Here is an 18,659-nt window from a genome sequence, read left to right as displayed (position 1 = left end):
TGTGTGTGACAGAGGAACTGAGCGTGACAAAGGAACTGAGTGTGACAGGAACTGAGTGTGACAGGGACTGAGCGTGACAGAGGAACTGTGCATGACAGAGTGTGACAGAGGAACTGTGTGTGACAGGGACTGTGTGTGACAGGGGAACTGAGCGTGATAGGGTGACTGTGGCCCAATAAACGCTGCACCCTTTATCTCAGAAATGTGCATCCCTTAAGCATTCATTAGCACTGGTTATTTATTTGTAGAAAAGTTTGTGTTTCTCTCAGGTGAACAGTGAAAGACTGTATACATCTATCAACATCTACAGTACAGAAAACACAAAATCATTAGTTCTATCCCAACCTGATTGCGCACTTATCTGCCACCAGGTTCATGGAGACAGAGTAGGACTTCCTCTGCACTGCGTTTGAAGTATGGACCCACCAGCAAGCTGCTGGGCGCTGGAAGCGCGTGAGAGGAGTGAGCCTCAGCCCCGCCCCTCCACGGCCCGCGCCCGGTCCTGGGTCTAGTGGAGACGCGGCAGGCAGTGCATGCTGGTGATGCTAGCGACAGAGCCGGATGTGCTCCGAGGGAGAAGAGTGCTTTGTAGGGATGGAGTCACAGAAACGGAACGTGTCCCGCCTAACGCAGCAGGAGAACCAGTGCTCACAAACACCCAGACCCAGCGAAGGGGACTGGACGACTACATTCTCAGAAGAGCTGTGGGACTGGTTGGGATGGATCCTTTGAGAAGCAAAAGGCCAGGGACTTTAGACCAAAGCCACCGACGTGCTGGAAAAGTCAGCTGATATGATGGGAGAAATACGTAGCTGTGGCAAGGGAAGGGACGGAAGCCGAGAAGGAGACGCTGGCCGAGTCCTGTTTCCGGGGTGTTTGACTGACACATTCACAGCCCTCATGCATTCACGCTCCGGTAAAGTTCCAATGGCAGGGTTTACGTGAGCGTCCAACTGTGACACAGGCACAGCCTTCTGGACTTGCTCACCGTCACCTGGATGACGTCACCCAGCTGCCTGGTTTCCACTGTTATATTGAAATTGCCTTTCCTACCCAGAGTTCCGTTCCTAGTCTGCTTCCTGTCTGCCCGAGATTTTTCTCTCCATCTCAGAATGGTACCAATACGTTTAAGTGTGGAATGCTTTCACTCTAGGTGAACACTTAGCTGGCAAGGAAAAGGAAAAGGAGAAAAATACCCAGCACCAAACTAAAACACACATATAGCTATTAATGAATCAGGCTTCCCAGATTCAAAGACCCAATCCGAAAATGGGCATCTGAGATGAACACACACTTCTCAGAGGAAGAAATACAAATGCCAAATAAACATATGAAAAAATGTTCAGCATCATTGGTCATTCGAGAGATGCAAATTAAAACAACACTGAGATTCCATCTCACCCCAGAAAGAATGGCTGTCATCAAGGAATCAACCAATAGCAAGTGCTGGAGGGGCTGTGGGGAAAAATGAACCCTTCTCCACTGCTGGTGGGTGTGTACACTGGTGCAGCCACAGTGGAAATAAGTGTGGAGATTCCTTAAAAGACTAGGATTAGAGGTCCCATTCAACCCAGCGATTCCCCTTCTGAGTATCTTCCCAGAAGAATTAAAAACATCATACCACAGTGATATATGTGCACCCATGTTTATAGCAGCACAATTTGTAATAGCTTGATCTTGGAAACAACCCAAATGTCCATCAACTGAGGAATGGATAAAAAAGACGTGGTTTTTTCTTTTCTATAATGGAATACTACTCAGCCATAAAGAAGAATAAACTTGAGACTTTTATAGGTAAATAGATGCAATTGGAGACCATACTCATAAGTGAAGTAAATCAGATCCACATGTGTAAGCATCATATTGTCTCCCTAGTGTGAGAAGCTGAATGAGTAAAATAGATCCAAAATATACAATAGATATTGTGAGTTGGGAAGAAACTGATCAAAAGAAAAGAGAAACTGATGGTAGAAAGGGGAAAAGAAGAGAAAAGGAAAAAAAAGTATAATACACAAGATAGCTAAGATAGTTATGCAGCTTATTTCTCTTAGTTCATTGAAAAGGAAGCTTTGTGCTAATATTGTTTGGACAATACTTCATGCCTATATCTTGCACCCTGAGTAACTACTATGTGATAACAATATACAGTGAATTAATTATTGTTACTCTCCTATTAGCCTGATTTGAAACTGTTTTATTTTTATTTCTATTTTTTTCTTCTTCTCTTTAAAGTTAAAAAAAAAAAGCTTGTTAATGCAATGCAAGTCATATCTGTGGACCCAGGCTGCAGTCCTCAATGGATTCTAAGATGACAACCACATTGTACGAGATGCCTCTCTCTCAGTAACTCCCCAAACCCCAGGCCTGAGAAGTGTGTTAGGGTCTGAAACTATTTTGCCTGCTTACCATCTCTGAACTTTGAAAAATTATTTATGTTTTGTTCATTCCTTTTTTTGTTGTTGTTGTTTTTTTCTGGTACCGGGAATCGAACTCACGATGTCATGCTTGCCAGGCAGGTGCTGGTTTTGTTCATTCTTATGCCTTCTTATGAGGCACAAAGACATTTATAAATACATTATGTTAAGTTTTCAATTTTTCCTTTTAACAGTAGAAAATATAGAGATTATTACTCCAGCTTTTTGGCATTTGCCTACTACTCACCACTGAATACCAAGAACTTAGAGCAGTTTTTGATACACAGCATATAGTAATACTTATTTGTTGGATGAGTAGACAGGTGGACTAATGAATGCAGGGGTCAGTGGATGCACGGGGTGTGGGTGGATGAAAGCAGAGGTAGAGGTGTACAAATGAATGCATGCATATGTAGGTAGAGATGGATGGGTAGATGGGTGGGATGTATGCATGGTTGAGGAGCTGGATGGGTGGGTGGATGGATGGATAAATGAATGGGTGGATAGATGGATGAATGGGTGGGTGAGTGAATGAATGATGGATGGATGGATGAATACATGGGAAGATGGATGGATGGATGGGTGGATGGGTGGGTGGATGGATGGATGGATGGATGGGTGAGTGGATGGATGGACAGATGGATGGGTGAATGAATAGGTGGGTGGATAGGTGGATGGATGGATAGATGGATGCATGGATGGATGTGTGGATGGATGGATGAATGGATGGATGTGTGGATGGGTGGAAGGATAGATGGATGGATGGATGGATAGGTGGACAGATGGATGGAGCTCCTGATTAAAAAACCACCTGTACCGAGCACGGTGAATGCATACAGTCTCATATCAGTGCATCACACAAAATCTCAGAACATCAAGGGTATGTAAAAGGTACCAAAAGCTTTCAGTGGAAAAAAATAACATACTGTTTCCATACTAAGGTTCAAGAAGCAAAATGGATCTTTTCAACATCAACAATGGAAGCCAGAAGAAAATGGGAAATGCTTTGAAGTTTCTTCAGTGAAATTTTTCTCAGCCTAGACTTCTGTGTGCAGCCCAGCCATCACACAGATATGAAGGAAGTGTAACGTTTTCAGACATGCAAGGTTTCAGAAAAGACTTACTGGTCTTGCATGCTATTGTGATTTGGATTTAGAATGTCCTTCATAAGTCCCATGTGGAAAGTGATTGAATGGGGTACTGTGTTCACCAGTGGACTAAAATCTTGATAATTTATAGCTAAATGTGCTGATGGGAGACACGGCCTGGTTGGAAGAGCTGTGTCACCTGAGGTGTACTTTTGGAGGAAACAGCTTCCTCTGCTGCTCCTCTCTTCTCTCTCTGCTTCTTAGCTGCCATGAGGGGAGGCGTTCTCCTCCTCTCTACACTTCCACCAGCCCTCTCTGTTTTGGAGGCATCCAGCCGTGGACTGAATCCTCGGAACTGTGAGCAAAATTCAGCCTCTCTTCTTTCAAGCTGTGGATGTTGGGTTCTGTGTCCCATCAACAAGGAAACAAACACAAACCCTATCTAAAGGAGCATAGGGAGAGTGCATGTCGTCAAGATGAAGAAGAGACAAAAAGGAGGATACAGATTTGGAAAACAAGAGTTCAAGCTAGACAAGAGAAACTGCACTGAAGGTAAGTCCAAGAATGACTGCTAACAGTGTGCCTAGAAAGCCAGCTGTGGAAAGAAGGGGAGTAAGATGGAAAGTTTTGGAGAGAGAGCTCCTGTTAAAAAAATGAAAAGAAAGAAAGAAAAAAGCATTCCGATGATGTGCTTCCTCTATTACTTCTTGGGATGGTTGATACACTGTGTCAATTTGAGAAGTTTACAAGATTAATGAAGCAACTCAGCAGGGGCCAGGGTCCTTGCTTTGTAAACATCCTCATCCTGTGCAAGAGAAGGACACAGAAGCAGTGTGAGTACTACACGCACCCCTGGGGCAGGTAGCCTGCTTACAATATAAGGGGGGAAAAGAGGCTTGCTCCTCCTTTTTCTCTTGCTGCTTTTGCTGTCTTCTGCCACCTTAAATTGTTGCCCCTGTGCTATGCCTCCCTGCCTTGGAGCCAGCTGATTACGGACTGAAACCTCCACAAACTGTGAGCTAAATAAACCTTTCCTCCTTTAGTGTTGGGTGTCAGGTATTTTGTCTTGGCAATGAGAGAAAAGTAACCAAGACACTTTTTGACTCCTAGAATGTTGACTATTGACTAATTGTTTATTGACTAATTGTCATGTGAAACCAAAACTTGGCTCTTATGTCCCACCCCACACAACCACCACCAACCTTCCTCCTGTCCCCTGTGCTCAACTACTCAGCTGACCTGAGAATTCTAAAGTGCTGTCAAAGTAGCACATGAACAGGGGCTCCCTGTCACTAATCATCAGGGAAATGCTAATCAAAACTACAAGATATCGTCTCCCAGCTGTTAAGATGGCCACTATCAAAAAGTCAAAAGATAAGTACTGACAAAGACGTGGCAAAAAAGAAACCTTTCTACATTGCTGGTGGGAATGTAAATTGATACAGTAATAAAGGAAAACAGTATGGAAGCTCTCCCAGCAAGATACCCTGAGGGACTTTCCAAACCTGAACGCCAGGTCGCAGCAGCTCTAGGAAGCAGGTTAGCCACAGGCTTTGGTCTACAGTGGGTGATCAAAACATGTGAGTATTTAAATAAAAATAATTGTTATGGTAAAAATCCCCCTCAAAATATCCCCAGTTTCAAATACTCTTGTCCCATTGTTTACTTTCTGAAGCAGTTCTTGATGTACACTTTGCTGAGTGTCTTTATGGGGATTGTTATCAAGTAGCTCCTTCTAAAAATGGCTCACCAGCTAAACACTACTGGGTTCTGGGTAGCTCTCCTTCCCCTCTGGAGTTAGATTCCAGGTTCTTCTTATCTCAAAGCAGGAATTGAATGAAATCAGAAAAAAGCAGTGGCCAAGTTTATTCAAGAAAGTTTAAGTGAAGAGTGGGGGAGAAACCGGCTCTGCAGAGCCAACTTGGGCTGAGTAAAAGGAGAAAAAGCAATAAAAAGACACCCTAGGCAAAAGAGAGCGGGATGCTATGAAGAAATTCATGATAGAAAGTTCTCTTTGGTGTCTGTGTCCCTTAATGCTGTCCAAATCTGGAGGAGATATGTGAGAACTTCCACATCCAAATCCTGAGAGACAGTGCTGAGATCCCACCCCTCAGGCTGACATCAGGTAGGTAGGTCCTACTACAAACCTGCGTGAGTTCAGGCAAGAAGACCTCCTGCAGGGCTTCGGGAATTGTTCTGTCCCTGTGTCTGGGGTCTTGTAATTGACAGATCACATCTACTTCCCCAGCCAGTTTTGCCGTGCCTTAACCTCCTGTCTCAATGTGAACACAGAGAATGCTGCTGCCAAATGCCACCCGCCAGAAAGACAGGCTGATAGAACACGACACTGTGTCCTCTTCCACCTTACGCACCAGATCCGGCGCTGTGTGACTTCCGGCTCTCTCTCAGAGTCAAAGTCACTGCGAGAAGGAAAGGTTTTTAACTGATTCAAGGCAGGCATGACAGTGAAACCGGAGACTCTTGAAAGAGGACTCTTCGAGAACTGCTCCAGAAAGCAGCGAGAACAATGGGATGTATCAAAATGAGGGGGAGAATTTTGAGTGGGGTTAATGGCAGTGTGTCTTTTACTAATAAATTTGTAAAAATGTAAACATACATTTTTTTAAAATCACAGCTTGTGTCTCCAGGGAAAGCCTAAGAGGGGTTGTGGGAAGTGCCCATTCAATGGTGACTGCTCGGGCTCTCAAGGACTGCTCATTACTGCCCCATCAGTTCCAAGATGAAGGCTGATTGAGAGCCTGACCCATGGACAACAGCTGGCAAAGTCAGGACATGAGAGACCTGCAGTCCCTTCCAGTGAGACTCTAGCTCCGCACTGAGCTAGAGGAAACAGCCTATTTGAAACCACCTCTTTGATCTCTGGGTCCATGGAGACTCTCAAATGGAAAGCTTCATCCACTTCAGAGCTGGGGAATTTAGGAGCCATTCCTTTGATAGAAGCTATAAAATTTAGAGTGCTTGGTATGTGGTCAAACTCCCTGGGAGAGGCTGGAGCCTGGGTTTTATTGGGGTGGTGCAGTAGAAGTCTTATTAATTACCTACGTTGTTGGTTGTTTCCCAGAGGAAGGCTGATGGGAAGCGTGAGCCCGGACAAAAGCCAAGACAGCATCTCATCTAACTCCCTCCAGGGGGAAACTGGGACCAGCTGTTGTTGTCTGTTTTGCGCTGGTGAGGTGGTATGGGCAGGGCTTGCCTGCATCATTCAAGCTACCGCTTTTCCCCAGGGCACTGGTGAATGAGACCCGGCCACTCCCAGCATCGGGTGATTTAGGAGCCAGTCCCTCTGGTGGGAACTCTAAATCAGGGAGCTTTATGTGAGGACCAACGTCTTTCAGGCCAGAGCTTGGACACTTGGTTTTATTGCTAGAGTGAGCTGGGAGGAGAGGGTTGGGGAGGTGTCCACATTCATACTCAGACTCCCTGAGGTCTTCCTAATTCTCTGTTCTCTTGACTCTCAGATCAGTTTGCTCCATATTTTGGTGGTTTACATGTACCTGTGCTTCCATCTTGACACTGTCCAATTGCTGCAGCTCCATGTCCAACTTTGACCTCTCATTCTGGAGTCTTGAAACTCCAGCTGTGCATCAGAATTACTACAGAAACTATGGAGAACAGGGAAGGTCTACACCTCCCCTACTCCTGAGTCAGCCTTCCTGCCCAAGACTAGGGTGTCCTCTTCCAGTTCATAGTGTCCTCTTCCAGTTCATAGTGTCACAAAAGTGCAAGAAAATGGGAGAGATTTCCTTCCAAAAAGGAAATGAGGACCTCAGTTCTCCCATAACCTGTGGAAGAGGCTGATGGACTCTTGTCACAGAAAAGCATTTCAGCACAGGTCAGTAAGGGGCATAGATAGATTTATTAGGCAATTAGAAAGTAAGAGAAAATTGGGAAGGGACTTTAGCTCATAGCCTCTTTCTGATGAAGAGGATCAGATTGGCCGATTCACAAAAGAGCAAAGCCAGGTTTCTTGGATTTGCTGGAGTGGGCTAGGGTCTGATCATGAGCTCAGCTTTGCTTTGCCAAGATAGGTCCAAGAAGTCCTTATTGTTGGAGGAAACAATTCATCTCTCTAAGATGATCCTGCTTGGGGAAGTCTCAGTTTTGTGGAAGCTCTGCTGGAACCCAAGGTGTTCATAGGTTTAAAGCCAGGACTGGAGAATTCTGAGTGTAGCTGAGTATCTCTGTAATCTCTTACCTTGGTGTGCTTGGTCTTGAAGGAAGATAGGATAGGCTCTGTAAATGCAGGACTAATCAACCTTGTTTTGCCAGCTTTTTGACAGATACACTCTAAAAGGTTAACATGCCTATAAGCAGAGCCGAGAGGGATCTGACCCAGAGTTTTAAGGTAATAAATAAGGTAGATACAGGCGAAGGTTAAGCATTGTTCTGTTCTCACGTGAAGAGTCAACGTTTTACTTTTGTTTTTTAAGCAAAAACTGTTTGTAAGTCCCTGCCTGCCCCAGAAGAAAACACAAATTATGCTCTTAAGGCATAACAGGTTAAAAGCCCTTGGGTTTGTCCTTTGTCCATAGGGTGGTCTCTGACTACATCAACAGCCCCTTTCCTGCCGTAAGGCATCACTTTCCTGCGTGCTAAGCAGTCTAAATGCCTGTGTTATTGTGGAATGCTTTCTCATGAAGCACACAGTGGGCCGCCTCAGAGCTGTAAGCGGCGTTCTATGGCAGGAGTGAGAGCCAACGTATCTAAAAGCTAGTAGTTTAGGAGCACCAGCTGCTCAGAATGACCACCAGACTTAGCTCTGGAGCAATGCCTGAAGCCCTCTTTCTGGTTCTTGGCCTTAACTCCTGCTGGGTCCCTGGGCTGTGTGTGAAGGAACCCCTTGGGAAGCTTAGGGTGTGACTCTTTACCAACCCAGCTTTACTATCTGGCGCAGGACAGCTGTACTGATGCAGCTGGCTGCCTATCAGGTTGGTGTGCGATGCCCCTGAGACAGGAAGGTAGGGCATCTCCAAAGCTGGCTGGGAAAGGAGGTGTGACCTGTGAATTACAAGATGCCAGAACACTTGTGTGGGACAGTTCCCAAAGCCATGCTTGTGGCCTTCTCCCGAGAACTGGAGCAGGTTTTCCACAGGATGGCCTGGGCCTGACGTCAACCTGGGGCATGGGTGATACAAAAAGAATGGTCCGCACTGAATTTTTCCACTGTATTTGCCCTTGCATGGTGGCCGCCCTCACACTGTGTAGTGTACGGTACTTCTTTTCCTACTTTTACTTGGCCCAAACTCTGCAAAGCCCATTTCTTTTCCCACCTTTAACAAAACTTTGCTGCTGCCTGTGCTTCTCTTGACCAATTCCTTGCTCAGGACAGGAAGAACCTAGAAACCATCTCCAGGAGACTCCAGCATCCCTAAATCTGGAAACACCCTAAGCCCCAGCCCTCGGCCATGGTGAAGGCTGTGAAACAAGACTAAATTTTAATTTCTTTTATAGAAGAAAAGCAAATCATTATATAACAGGTCAAAAACAAAGAGAAAGATTCAGAAATAATTACATTTCATAATCTTACCAACCGAATTTAATTAACTGCCAATTATTAATTACATAGTAATTAATGCTATTTACATCAGCATTTTCCTATATGATTTAAAAAGTAATCAAATTTGTAGTTTATTTTATTTTTATATAAATATAAATGTTTTCAGTAGTATAAGTACTGTTAGCAACTCCAGTGGTGATTCCTGAAGGGCTACGTTCATCCCAAATACATATTTGCCTTTTAGAAGGAAAAAATCTGTCTATGTATTCAAGCCTAGGAAATAGGATGGTAATAGTCTGGGTGTTCTGGGGATTCTTTTATCTTTGTCCACTGTTTTTGGCTACAACTGACCACACCGATGGATTTTTACCTTGCCTTTCAGGCTAAGATTCTGTCTTCTGAGATGCATTGTCTTACTGGACTTGTGACAAAGTCTTTAATCAGAAGGAAAGCTCAAAAAGTCTGTGGATGTGGTCTGACTTGCAAATAGGGAAGATTAACACCGGGGCAACCTGTTTTTCAATTTTCTTTAAAGAGAAAAGAACATAAAAAACAGTAAAAATGATACAGAATTTCAAAATAAGGCGATAGGATGTTAACATTGGTTGTTACATTACTAATGTTATCTTCAAAGTGGTTGCTCAGATAACCAGATACAGGCATGTAAGATTGATCAAACAATTACACGTTAACTGTTCCTTTCAATAAACCAATAGAAATTAGTAGTACAATTATCTTAGCTATCTTGTGTGTACATATATATATATATATTTCTCTTCCTTTTTTTTCCTCTCCCCTTCTTCATCCCAGCTGCTCCTTCCTATTTGAGCAGTGTCTTTCCCATTCACAATATCTATTGAACCCTTCAGATTTTACTCTTTTAGGTTCTTGTAGTAGGGAGATAATGTGATGTTTACACATGTGAATCTGATTTATTTCACTTATGAGTATGGTCTCTAGTTGCATCTGGTTACCTGTAAAAACCTCTAGTTTATCTTTCTTTATAGCTGAGTAATACTCTATTGTATAAAAATACCACATCTTTTTTATCCATTCCTCAGTTGATGGACATTTGGGTTGTTTCCAAGATCTAGCTATTACAAATTGTGCTGCTATAAACATGTTTATGTATTTGTTTTCATTATTTTGTTTTTTTCTTTTCTCTTTAAAATGAAAAAAAATTTTATATGTATATACAAGGATAGCTGCGATAGGTGTATTGCTGATGTCTGTGGTTTATTGAAAGGAACAGTTAATGCCTAAAATTTTCTTGACCAATTTTGCCTGCTTGTATCTTGTAATCAGAATGACTTATATGAAGAAAACAATATGCAATATAAGAGCCATTGTTAGATTCCTATTTTCTTGTATGGTGAAGCTCTGTATCGTTCCCATTTTTTTAATTACTTGTTATTTTCTTTGATTGTTTGCTCAGTGTTGCATATTTACATCTGGTGGACTGAGCAACTTCGTTGAAGACAACAGTATGTAATGTAGCAACCACTGTTAATTCCTATCATTTTATTTAGAGGTCATGTATCATTTTTTGTTGTTTTTGTGTTGTTTTTGTTTTTGTCTTCATTGCTGTTATTTTGTTAGTTTTTTCTGTTTAAGATAAAGAGAAAAGAACAAAAACAAAAATAAAACAAACAAAAACTATAAAAAATGATACAGAATTTCAAAACAGGGGATGATAAGAAATCTACAATGGTTGTTGTATTACTTATTGTTATTTTCAAACCTGTTCACCTTGACAAGAGCTTTCCTGTGTGGGAGAAGATGGACTATCTGAAACCTCAAACATTCATGATGAAGAGATGGATGAGATGACACAGAAAAATGAGCAGGTGGGGTGAGGAAAATATTCCCATTTAGTTTGGAATATTTAGTGAGCATGTGGGCCAAAATGATGACCACAAAGGAAGACACTTGGGATGTGTGTGCTGCTGGCAGAGTCAATGGGATAAAGCCTAATACATTTGGAAGAGCAGACACTAAGCATAATTACCTCAGTCAGCAATTGCTTACTTCTTTGGGTGAATAATGGTAAGAAAGGGCTCCCACAGCAGTGTGTAAAAGGAGACCCAGGCAAGAGTTCAGATTCAAGAAATACTCTCATTTGGAAACCCATCTAAAACCTCCAGCCACTAACACCATAGTCAACACCTGTTGTGGCTCTGTCTTCTCTGAACAGGGCTGTGGCCAGGAGATCTGCTGCCAGCCCAGCTGCTGCCAACCCACCTGCTGTAGGACTATCTGCTTCTGCCCCAGCTGCTGTGTGTCCAGCTGTGGTAGGCCCCAGTCCTGCATTTCCACCTGCTGCCACCCCAGTTGCTCTGATGGTTCTTGCTGCCGAGTGCACCAACCTGGATCCATGAACCTTCCTGCCTTCATCCTTTGCTTCAGGCAGAGAGCATCTATCAAGAGAACACAGGGACTTTCTGAGGCCACGAGCTTACAAGCAATCCATGGAGTCATATGCAAAACTCTGGCCTTCGCATTATTTAATGCAGTTTATGAAAATATTCTGTTACTGCCGAACTAGAATTCATAGTCAAATTCTACATCCAATTGTGTTAGAATTCCCAGTTCTGGTTCAGAATACAAGAGACCCCAAATGTTCCAAGTGTAATTTTTTTGTCTCTCATGTTTTTCTCATTTTCACTTGTAATTGCTTGATGTTTCCTAATAAAACTTTTTAGCATCCAAAGACTCTAAAAGTCCTCATCTCTCATTATTATTATTAATAAAATTATTTATCCATATTTCTGTCTAAATATGAAATTATTTATTTCATATTTATTTTTCTCTGTAACTCAGATTACATGTTATCAGGAGACCTTAGAATAAAAAAGATTAAATTGGGATTCATAAATGAGATTTATTCAAAGCAGAATTTATTGTCACAGCAGAAATAGGAAAAAACAAGGTTTAGAAGCAGAGATAGTTAACCCTAAAGTATGTAACATGAGAGCTTTGGATTTTAATTACCACAAAAAAGTCCTTAGTAAATCGTTATGAATTGATTCAAACCAATTTGAACAGATGAAGTCTAGTACAGAAGATAGCCCATTGACTTTGAACTGGATTGGAGATAAACTCTGTGCTGCATACCATCATGATCCTGGCCACTCCTGGAGTTTGGATGTTGGTTCTTTCCCCCCAGAGGTTCACATATTGGGGACCTGGTCCCCAGGGTGGTGGATTTGGGAGAATGTGTGGGACCATAGGGCCTAGAGGGAAGTCTGACATCTACTGGGGCCCTACCATTGAAAGGGATTAAGGTATTTCCTGTGGGATCCTGTCTATTTCTTGACAGAGGACTGTTATAAAATCCTGAGCCAGGCTCCGTTTTGTCTATTTCTGGTTTCTTTGATCAAAATATGATCCTTTCTCCCACACATGCCCCTGCACTGGCTATCTGCCCAAAATCACACAGCCAAAGGGGAGACACTTAGAAGGTACTGCACAAGGTTGTTTGGATATACAGCCTTCAAAACTCAGATAAATAAGTAGCCTGCTTCAATATTTTGTTATAGGAATGATGGAAGGACACAGATGTATCACTTAAATTCTCTCAATCTATGATTGCTTTTCCCTAAAGAAAGGATCACAATACCCACTTATCCAGGTTGTCATGGTAATTTAATGAGATAAAGGTGCCTGGTAGATAAAAGCATGCTCAATTTTACCTCCAACTAGCCTCATTAAAGAACATTCTATTTTGAAATAACTATAGGTTCACATTAGGTTGGAAAACAAGTATACCAAAATTCCATGTGCCCCTCAGTGAGTTTCCCCATTGGCTACTTCTTACATAACTATAGGACCTTCCAAACTCCAGAAACTGACATTGATAAAATCCACCACATCTGTTGAGACTTAATAGTTTGAATGCACTTGTGTGAACATGCATGTGTACATGCAGTTCTACGCAATTTTGTCATGCATCTAGATTTGGGGAAGTACTATCACAAGAGAGTATTGTATAGCACATCGCTAGTCCAGGAAAAGATCAAAATTCAGAGTTTCATTTCTATCACATGCCTATCACTTTCACACCACCATAAAGTAAAAATAAAAGTGAAGCTGTCATGAGTCAAGGACTGCCAGTAGTAAAGTCCTTACCTATCAGTAATTGCCTTGACTACAACATACTAAATTCTTCCACCAAAAGTCATGAGGAAGCTCAGTGGATAAAAAGCAAGATTCAATGATATGCTGCCTACAAGAAACTCATTTTAGCTTTAAGAACACACAGAGGTTGAAAGTGAAGAGATAGAAAAAGAAAGAAATCCCATTCACATGAAGCCAACTGAGAATGGCAAAAACACCAGTTAGACATAACGGGAAAATTACAGTCTAAGAAGCATTGTGGGAAAACTAGATCTACACACGCAGAATGAAATTGGAGCATTATCTTACCCTACATCCAAAACAACTAAAAATTGATGAAACGCGCCAGCGTAAGGCCTGAAACCACAAAACTAGTAGAAGAAAATATAGGGGGACAACATCAGTCTTGGCAATGATTTTTTTTCTTTTTTCAATCTGACAGCAAAAAAATCACAGGCAACCAAAGCAAAATCAAATAGGTGGGACTGTATCAAAGTATAAATTTTCTGTGCAGCAAAGGAATCAGTCAACAGAATGAAAAAGCAACCTATAGAATGAGAGAAAACATTTACAAATCTTACATCTAATAAGGGGTTGATATCCAAAGTATGTCAGGGATTCATAGCAAAACAACAAAACTGAAACTGAATAAAAATAGGTGTAGGATCTCCATAGGCATTTTTTGAAAGAGGACATATATAGGCACCAGATACATATGAAAAGTGCTCAATGTTGTTAATCATCAGGAAAATACCGGATATCACCTCGTGTATGATAGAATGGCTATTGTCTAAAGTCAAAGGTTAAAAATTATTGGCAAGGATGTGGAGAAAAGTGAACCCTTTTGTTAGGAATCTAAATTAGTTGTTATGCGAAATAGTACAGAGACCCTTCAAAAAATTAAAAATGAGGCCACCATAGGATCCAGTAATCCCAATACTGGGTATATATCTGAAGAAAACCAAATAAATGAGTGTTTTGCATAGATGTCTGCATTCCTGTGTTCACTGTAGCATTATTTGTAACAGCCAAGATGTGGAAAGAGCACAAGTGTTCATTAATTGATGACTGCGTAAAGAAAATGTGACGCATACACACCCAAGAATATTACTAGCCATAAAGAGAAGGAAATTATGTCCTCTGAGATAGCACAATGAAGCTCAAGGGCATTATACTAAATGAAGTGTCAGAGAAATACAAATGCTGTATGACTGCACTTCTATGTGGAATTTTAAACTGCTGAATTAATGGAAATGGAGGGTGAAATGATGGTAGGCAGTAGTCAAGGGTAAAGAAAATGGAGAGATGCTGGTCAAAGGGTAAAAACCTCCACTTGTAAGGTGAATAAGTTCTTGGGATCTAATGTATAGTGTGGTGAATATAGTTAATAATACTGTGTTGGGCACTTAGAATTTGCTAAAATAGTAGATCTTAAATATTCTCCCCACACACATGCTGATGATATGCATTGCTACTAATACAAATCAACTTGGTTGTGGTAATCATTTCATGATACAGGCCTATATCAAAAGATTACATTATATACCTTATGTATATGCAATTTTTTGTCAATTACATCTCAGTACAACTGGAAGAAATGAAACTGTTAAAGTACTAAAAGAAATCGTGAGATTGCTGGTCTAAATCCTTCCTTTACACACAAACATAAACACACACATTACAAGGGGAAAAACGGTCAATCAATGCAAATGATAGTGACCTCTCTGAATCATAAGAGGGCTCTTCCCCAGTGCTCTTCATGGACATTCTCTCCCCAGATACAAGATCTTCTGGGCATAGTGGAGCAGCTCTCATACCCCATAATGGTGCTCACCAAGGTCTTTGTCCCACAATAACTTGGAAACTGCTTTTGTTCCTTCATTTCCCTCTTGCCAGCGGAAAGGCTCAGGACCTCACCAAGAAGCTGTATTAAGGTTCCTCAAAACCAGGGTACAATCCAAACTTAGATGCCATGCAAAGCTCCCTAGGAGGTCCAACCAGGAGTCCAGGTTGTGGAAACCAAGAAACAGGGCAGCAGTAGAAACTGGCTAGGAAGGAAGGAGTGCTATAAGCACACTCTAATTTGGTTTATTAGGCTCACATGTGTCTGAGGACAGACAGGGAATCTCAGAGTCATGGTGTCTAGTCTCTTCCATCAGGTTCAAAGTCTTCTTTAGCAGCACTGGCTCATAGACAAGCACCTCCGTCTACTACCATGGGGCACCCATGCCATAACCGCCCCGACAGGGTGAGTCACATGTTTTCTCTCTGAGTCACCCGTGTCTCCACCATCAGCTCCTCACAGCCATTTGGGGCTTAGTCAGTCTTCATGAAGAGCTGTTTATGCTGCATCACCATTGCATGGCTCGGTTTTCTCTCCTGTAGGTCAAATTTCCAGTTTCTCTGACTCGTTGGTCACTGACCATGATGTCACCATTATAGGAACTTCACTTTTCAGAATCCCCGATATATCTTTATCCTTCTGTAGCCCAGAATTAAATGAAGTCACCAGATGTGTTCTGAGTGGTCTAAGAGGAGAACTTCCTCCTCCTCCTCCTTGTAAATGTCACACACCCAGGAATGGAGCAGTGGCTGCACACAGGAGTTTACTTAGGACTTAATGGCAGTACACGGCTAGCAGAAAGTGAGGGCCAAGAGTGAGGTCATCGTTGTGTGAAACACCTGTCTTTGTCATTGCAAACTGCTTCAGTCTCTCCTTGTACAGTGGTTCTTTCTACTCCTTTAGGTCTCAACTTATTATTCTGCCCAATGCCAGTTTACCCACACTCATTTTGATGACATCATACCTGACAGTGTTGCAGAAAACCAGTATCAAACCAAACGGAAGACTGTTTGCACTGAGGAGTTAGAAGGCAACTTTTATTACTCTAGCAGGCTGGGGAACCCAGAAGTTCAAATCACCAGCCAAGAACCAGGTTGAATTTAGTTTAAATACAGTTTGCAAGTGGGAAGTACAAAGCTGGTAGCAGGTTATTACAAGATTGGATACATGGGTTACATGAATTAAGTCATAGGTTGTCAGGCAGATTTACTTAAAAGGAATTATTTATCATTAGACAGGAACTCTCTGGGTAGGAGGGGAGGGGGTGTGAACAGAGCGAGTAGAGTTAAATGGGTTCTTGACTGGCCAGTGTGTCCCAGACATGAGGTCCTTGAAGCAAGTTGGAAACAATATATATTTTTCTAACTAAAGAAAACACAACTGGACACAGTCAAGTTGGCCCAGCATTTTATCAAAGAGAAGTAGACAGTCAAGGCTGACTGAGTTTGGTGAGCTAGCTATGTGACAGGCAGCAGGAGCCTGTGGTCCCTGGCCTGTAATTGATTTCTAACTTTTGCTATAATATGCCTGTAAGTCTGCTATTCTATAAGCGTACCCTTATAGGGGAAAGCAAGGTATGGAGGGTGGACCCAGCTCTGGGTATGTGGATAGCTAAGAAAAAAATTCTCCCGAACAGTTTAGGTGCATGTACTTCTCTAATGTCATGCAACATGCTGCATTAACAACTCTTTTAGATTGAACAGCGCCTCTGACATGTCACCCTGTCAGAGGCGGTCTCTTGTAAGCGTACGCCTGGAGCATTTGGAACCAGGGTTCTGCCGTTCAGTGCCTTCGCTCTTCCCTAACTTCATGACCCCCCGATACTTCAATGAACACATTTTATTGAAAGGCTATCAACAAAGTCGAGTTGTCCGTTGCTGTACTCAGACAGATCGGTCCAAGACAGAAGTCACCCCCTAAAACCACTGCAAAGTGGAAAGTGGCATACTCCATGTTTGGAAAAACATGGCACAAACACTGTTGGGGACCAGGCTATGTGGCAGATTAAGGGGGGCGGTCTGATCACCTGAGTTAAGCCCCCACAGTTCCGAGGTTGGTGTGACCTTGCTTCAGAGACAGGGAGGGATAGGAATGACCCTGTGCCCTTGGCAATGGGTACGATGCTGATAATCCAACACTCCTGCGGCAGGATAGCACCTGCTGAGCACAGCTGTCAAAATCCAGCCATTTGGGTTTAGAGAAAATTTAGTTCCCCATTAACTTAATCTTTATCCACCCACTTTCTACAGTTACTGTTCCATGAAGTGCATGTTACCTTCGCCAGCTAATAAGAGAGGGCCAGCCACAGGGGTAACTGAGCCAGGCCAATAGAGACGAACTCCCCCTGTACCCCCTGCACCCTGAAATGTATCTCTTTGTCTTTCTTTATTTCCATCATTCTCCCTATAGGTGTCAGCCCTTGGTAAAGCACAGGAATTTCTCCTTCCTGGGCTGCCTTGACTTCCAGAGCTGCAGGAATATATATATTCCAATGGTTGCACTGACAGCATTACCTATTTTCTGAAAGATATTCAGCCATTTGTTTAGGCATCCTTTCTACCTTTAAGTTTTTACTATATTTTCAGTAAAGCATATAGGCAGATGTCCTTTGATCTAGAAACTTGTTTTCTCTCTACCTTTCTATCTGCCTCTTCTTTTTGGAAAATAAAAACTAGAGAGTGAATTGTAATCAACAAATCAAATATGGAAGCAGGAAAGTGTAGGGGATCTAAGAGGCCAGGCAACCCAACAGAGAGAGCAGCACATGCTAGAGTGTGGGTTGGTGAAGGAGGTAAAAATACTGGGTCACCTGAAGTGGGTGGCAAGAAAATCCTCAAAGCAGAGAAAGTGACTCAGTGTGACCAGCTAAAGCCAGAAAGACTGGAAGTCAGATAAGAAGAAGAATCAACCCCAGCATAGGAGAAAAGGGAACTTAAACCCACAGTGAAGCCCATCTGTATCTCACCTGCCACCAGGAAGCAAGAAAAATAAAATTTAGAGGTTTCTGGAGAAAAAGAACCATCGTAACTTTGCCAGTTGTGGTGGCACACATCTGTTATCCCAGTACTCGGGAGGCTGAGGCAGGAGGATCGCTGTGAGTTCAAGGCGAGCCTGGGCTACACAGTGAGTTCAAGGCCAGCCTGGATTACATAGTGAGACTCTGTGTCAAAAAACCAAACAACAACAACAACAAAATAAAAAAACAAAAAACCCTCACAACTTGGTGTACAATTCAGAATTCAGAAAATAGTTCTGTGTTTCCCAAGAAATAACCCACAAAATGGCCCCTGTTTCACCATGAAGTGGGGGAAGAGTATGTTCTAACTCTTTTTTGTCAACCTGACCCACAGCAAATGTGAGTCAGAATAAAATGCAGATTTATTCTCCTGGGTTACCAGGAAGAACTGCGGGCATATAGGAATCGTCACTCGAGGGTAGACAAGATGGCTACAAAATGAGGTGGAAGTCTACAGGACCAAGAGGCAGAATGTCATGTGACAGATCTCTTTGAAGAAGCTAAAGTGAGGACATCAGAGATGATTCATGAAGAGATGACAGATGAAGCCTAACACATCAGGAAAAGAAGTAATACTTACCATCCCCCTTGAAAATGTTACTAGGAACACAAACTTGCATAATTTGATAATTGCCTGTTTATAAAAACAAAACAAAACAAAACA

At 42.3% G+C, this 18,659-nt stretch overlaps 1 protein-coding gene across 1 annotated transcript in view; it reads left to right on the top strand.

Moving 5' to 3' along the window:
• The window catches only part of LOC102024636 (keratin-associated protein 4-3-like), a 31,471-nt gene that overhangs the window by 1,435 nt on the left and 11,377 nt on the right, over positions 1 to 18,659 (top strand). Inside the window, exon 2 of the mRNA XM_013519179.1 lies at positions 11,230 to 11,350. Coding sequence (XP_013374633.1) covers positions 11,230 to 11,350 — 121 coding nt within the window. The remainder of the gene's footprint in view (positions 1 to 11,229; positions 11,351 to 18,659) is intronic.

This window comes from Chinchilla lanigera, unplaced genomic scaffold, assembly GCF_000276665.1.
Source record: "Chinchilla lanigera isolate Chin_1 unplaced genomic scaffold, ChiLan1.0 scaffold00050, whole genome shotgun sequence".
NCBI lineage: Eukaryota > Metazoa > Chordata > Mammalia > Rodentia > Chinchillidae > Chinchilla > Chinchilla lanigera.
This window is presented reverse-complemented; position numbering and strand designations above follow the sequence as displayed.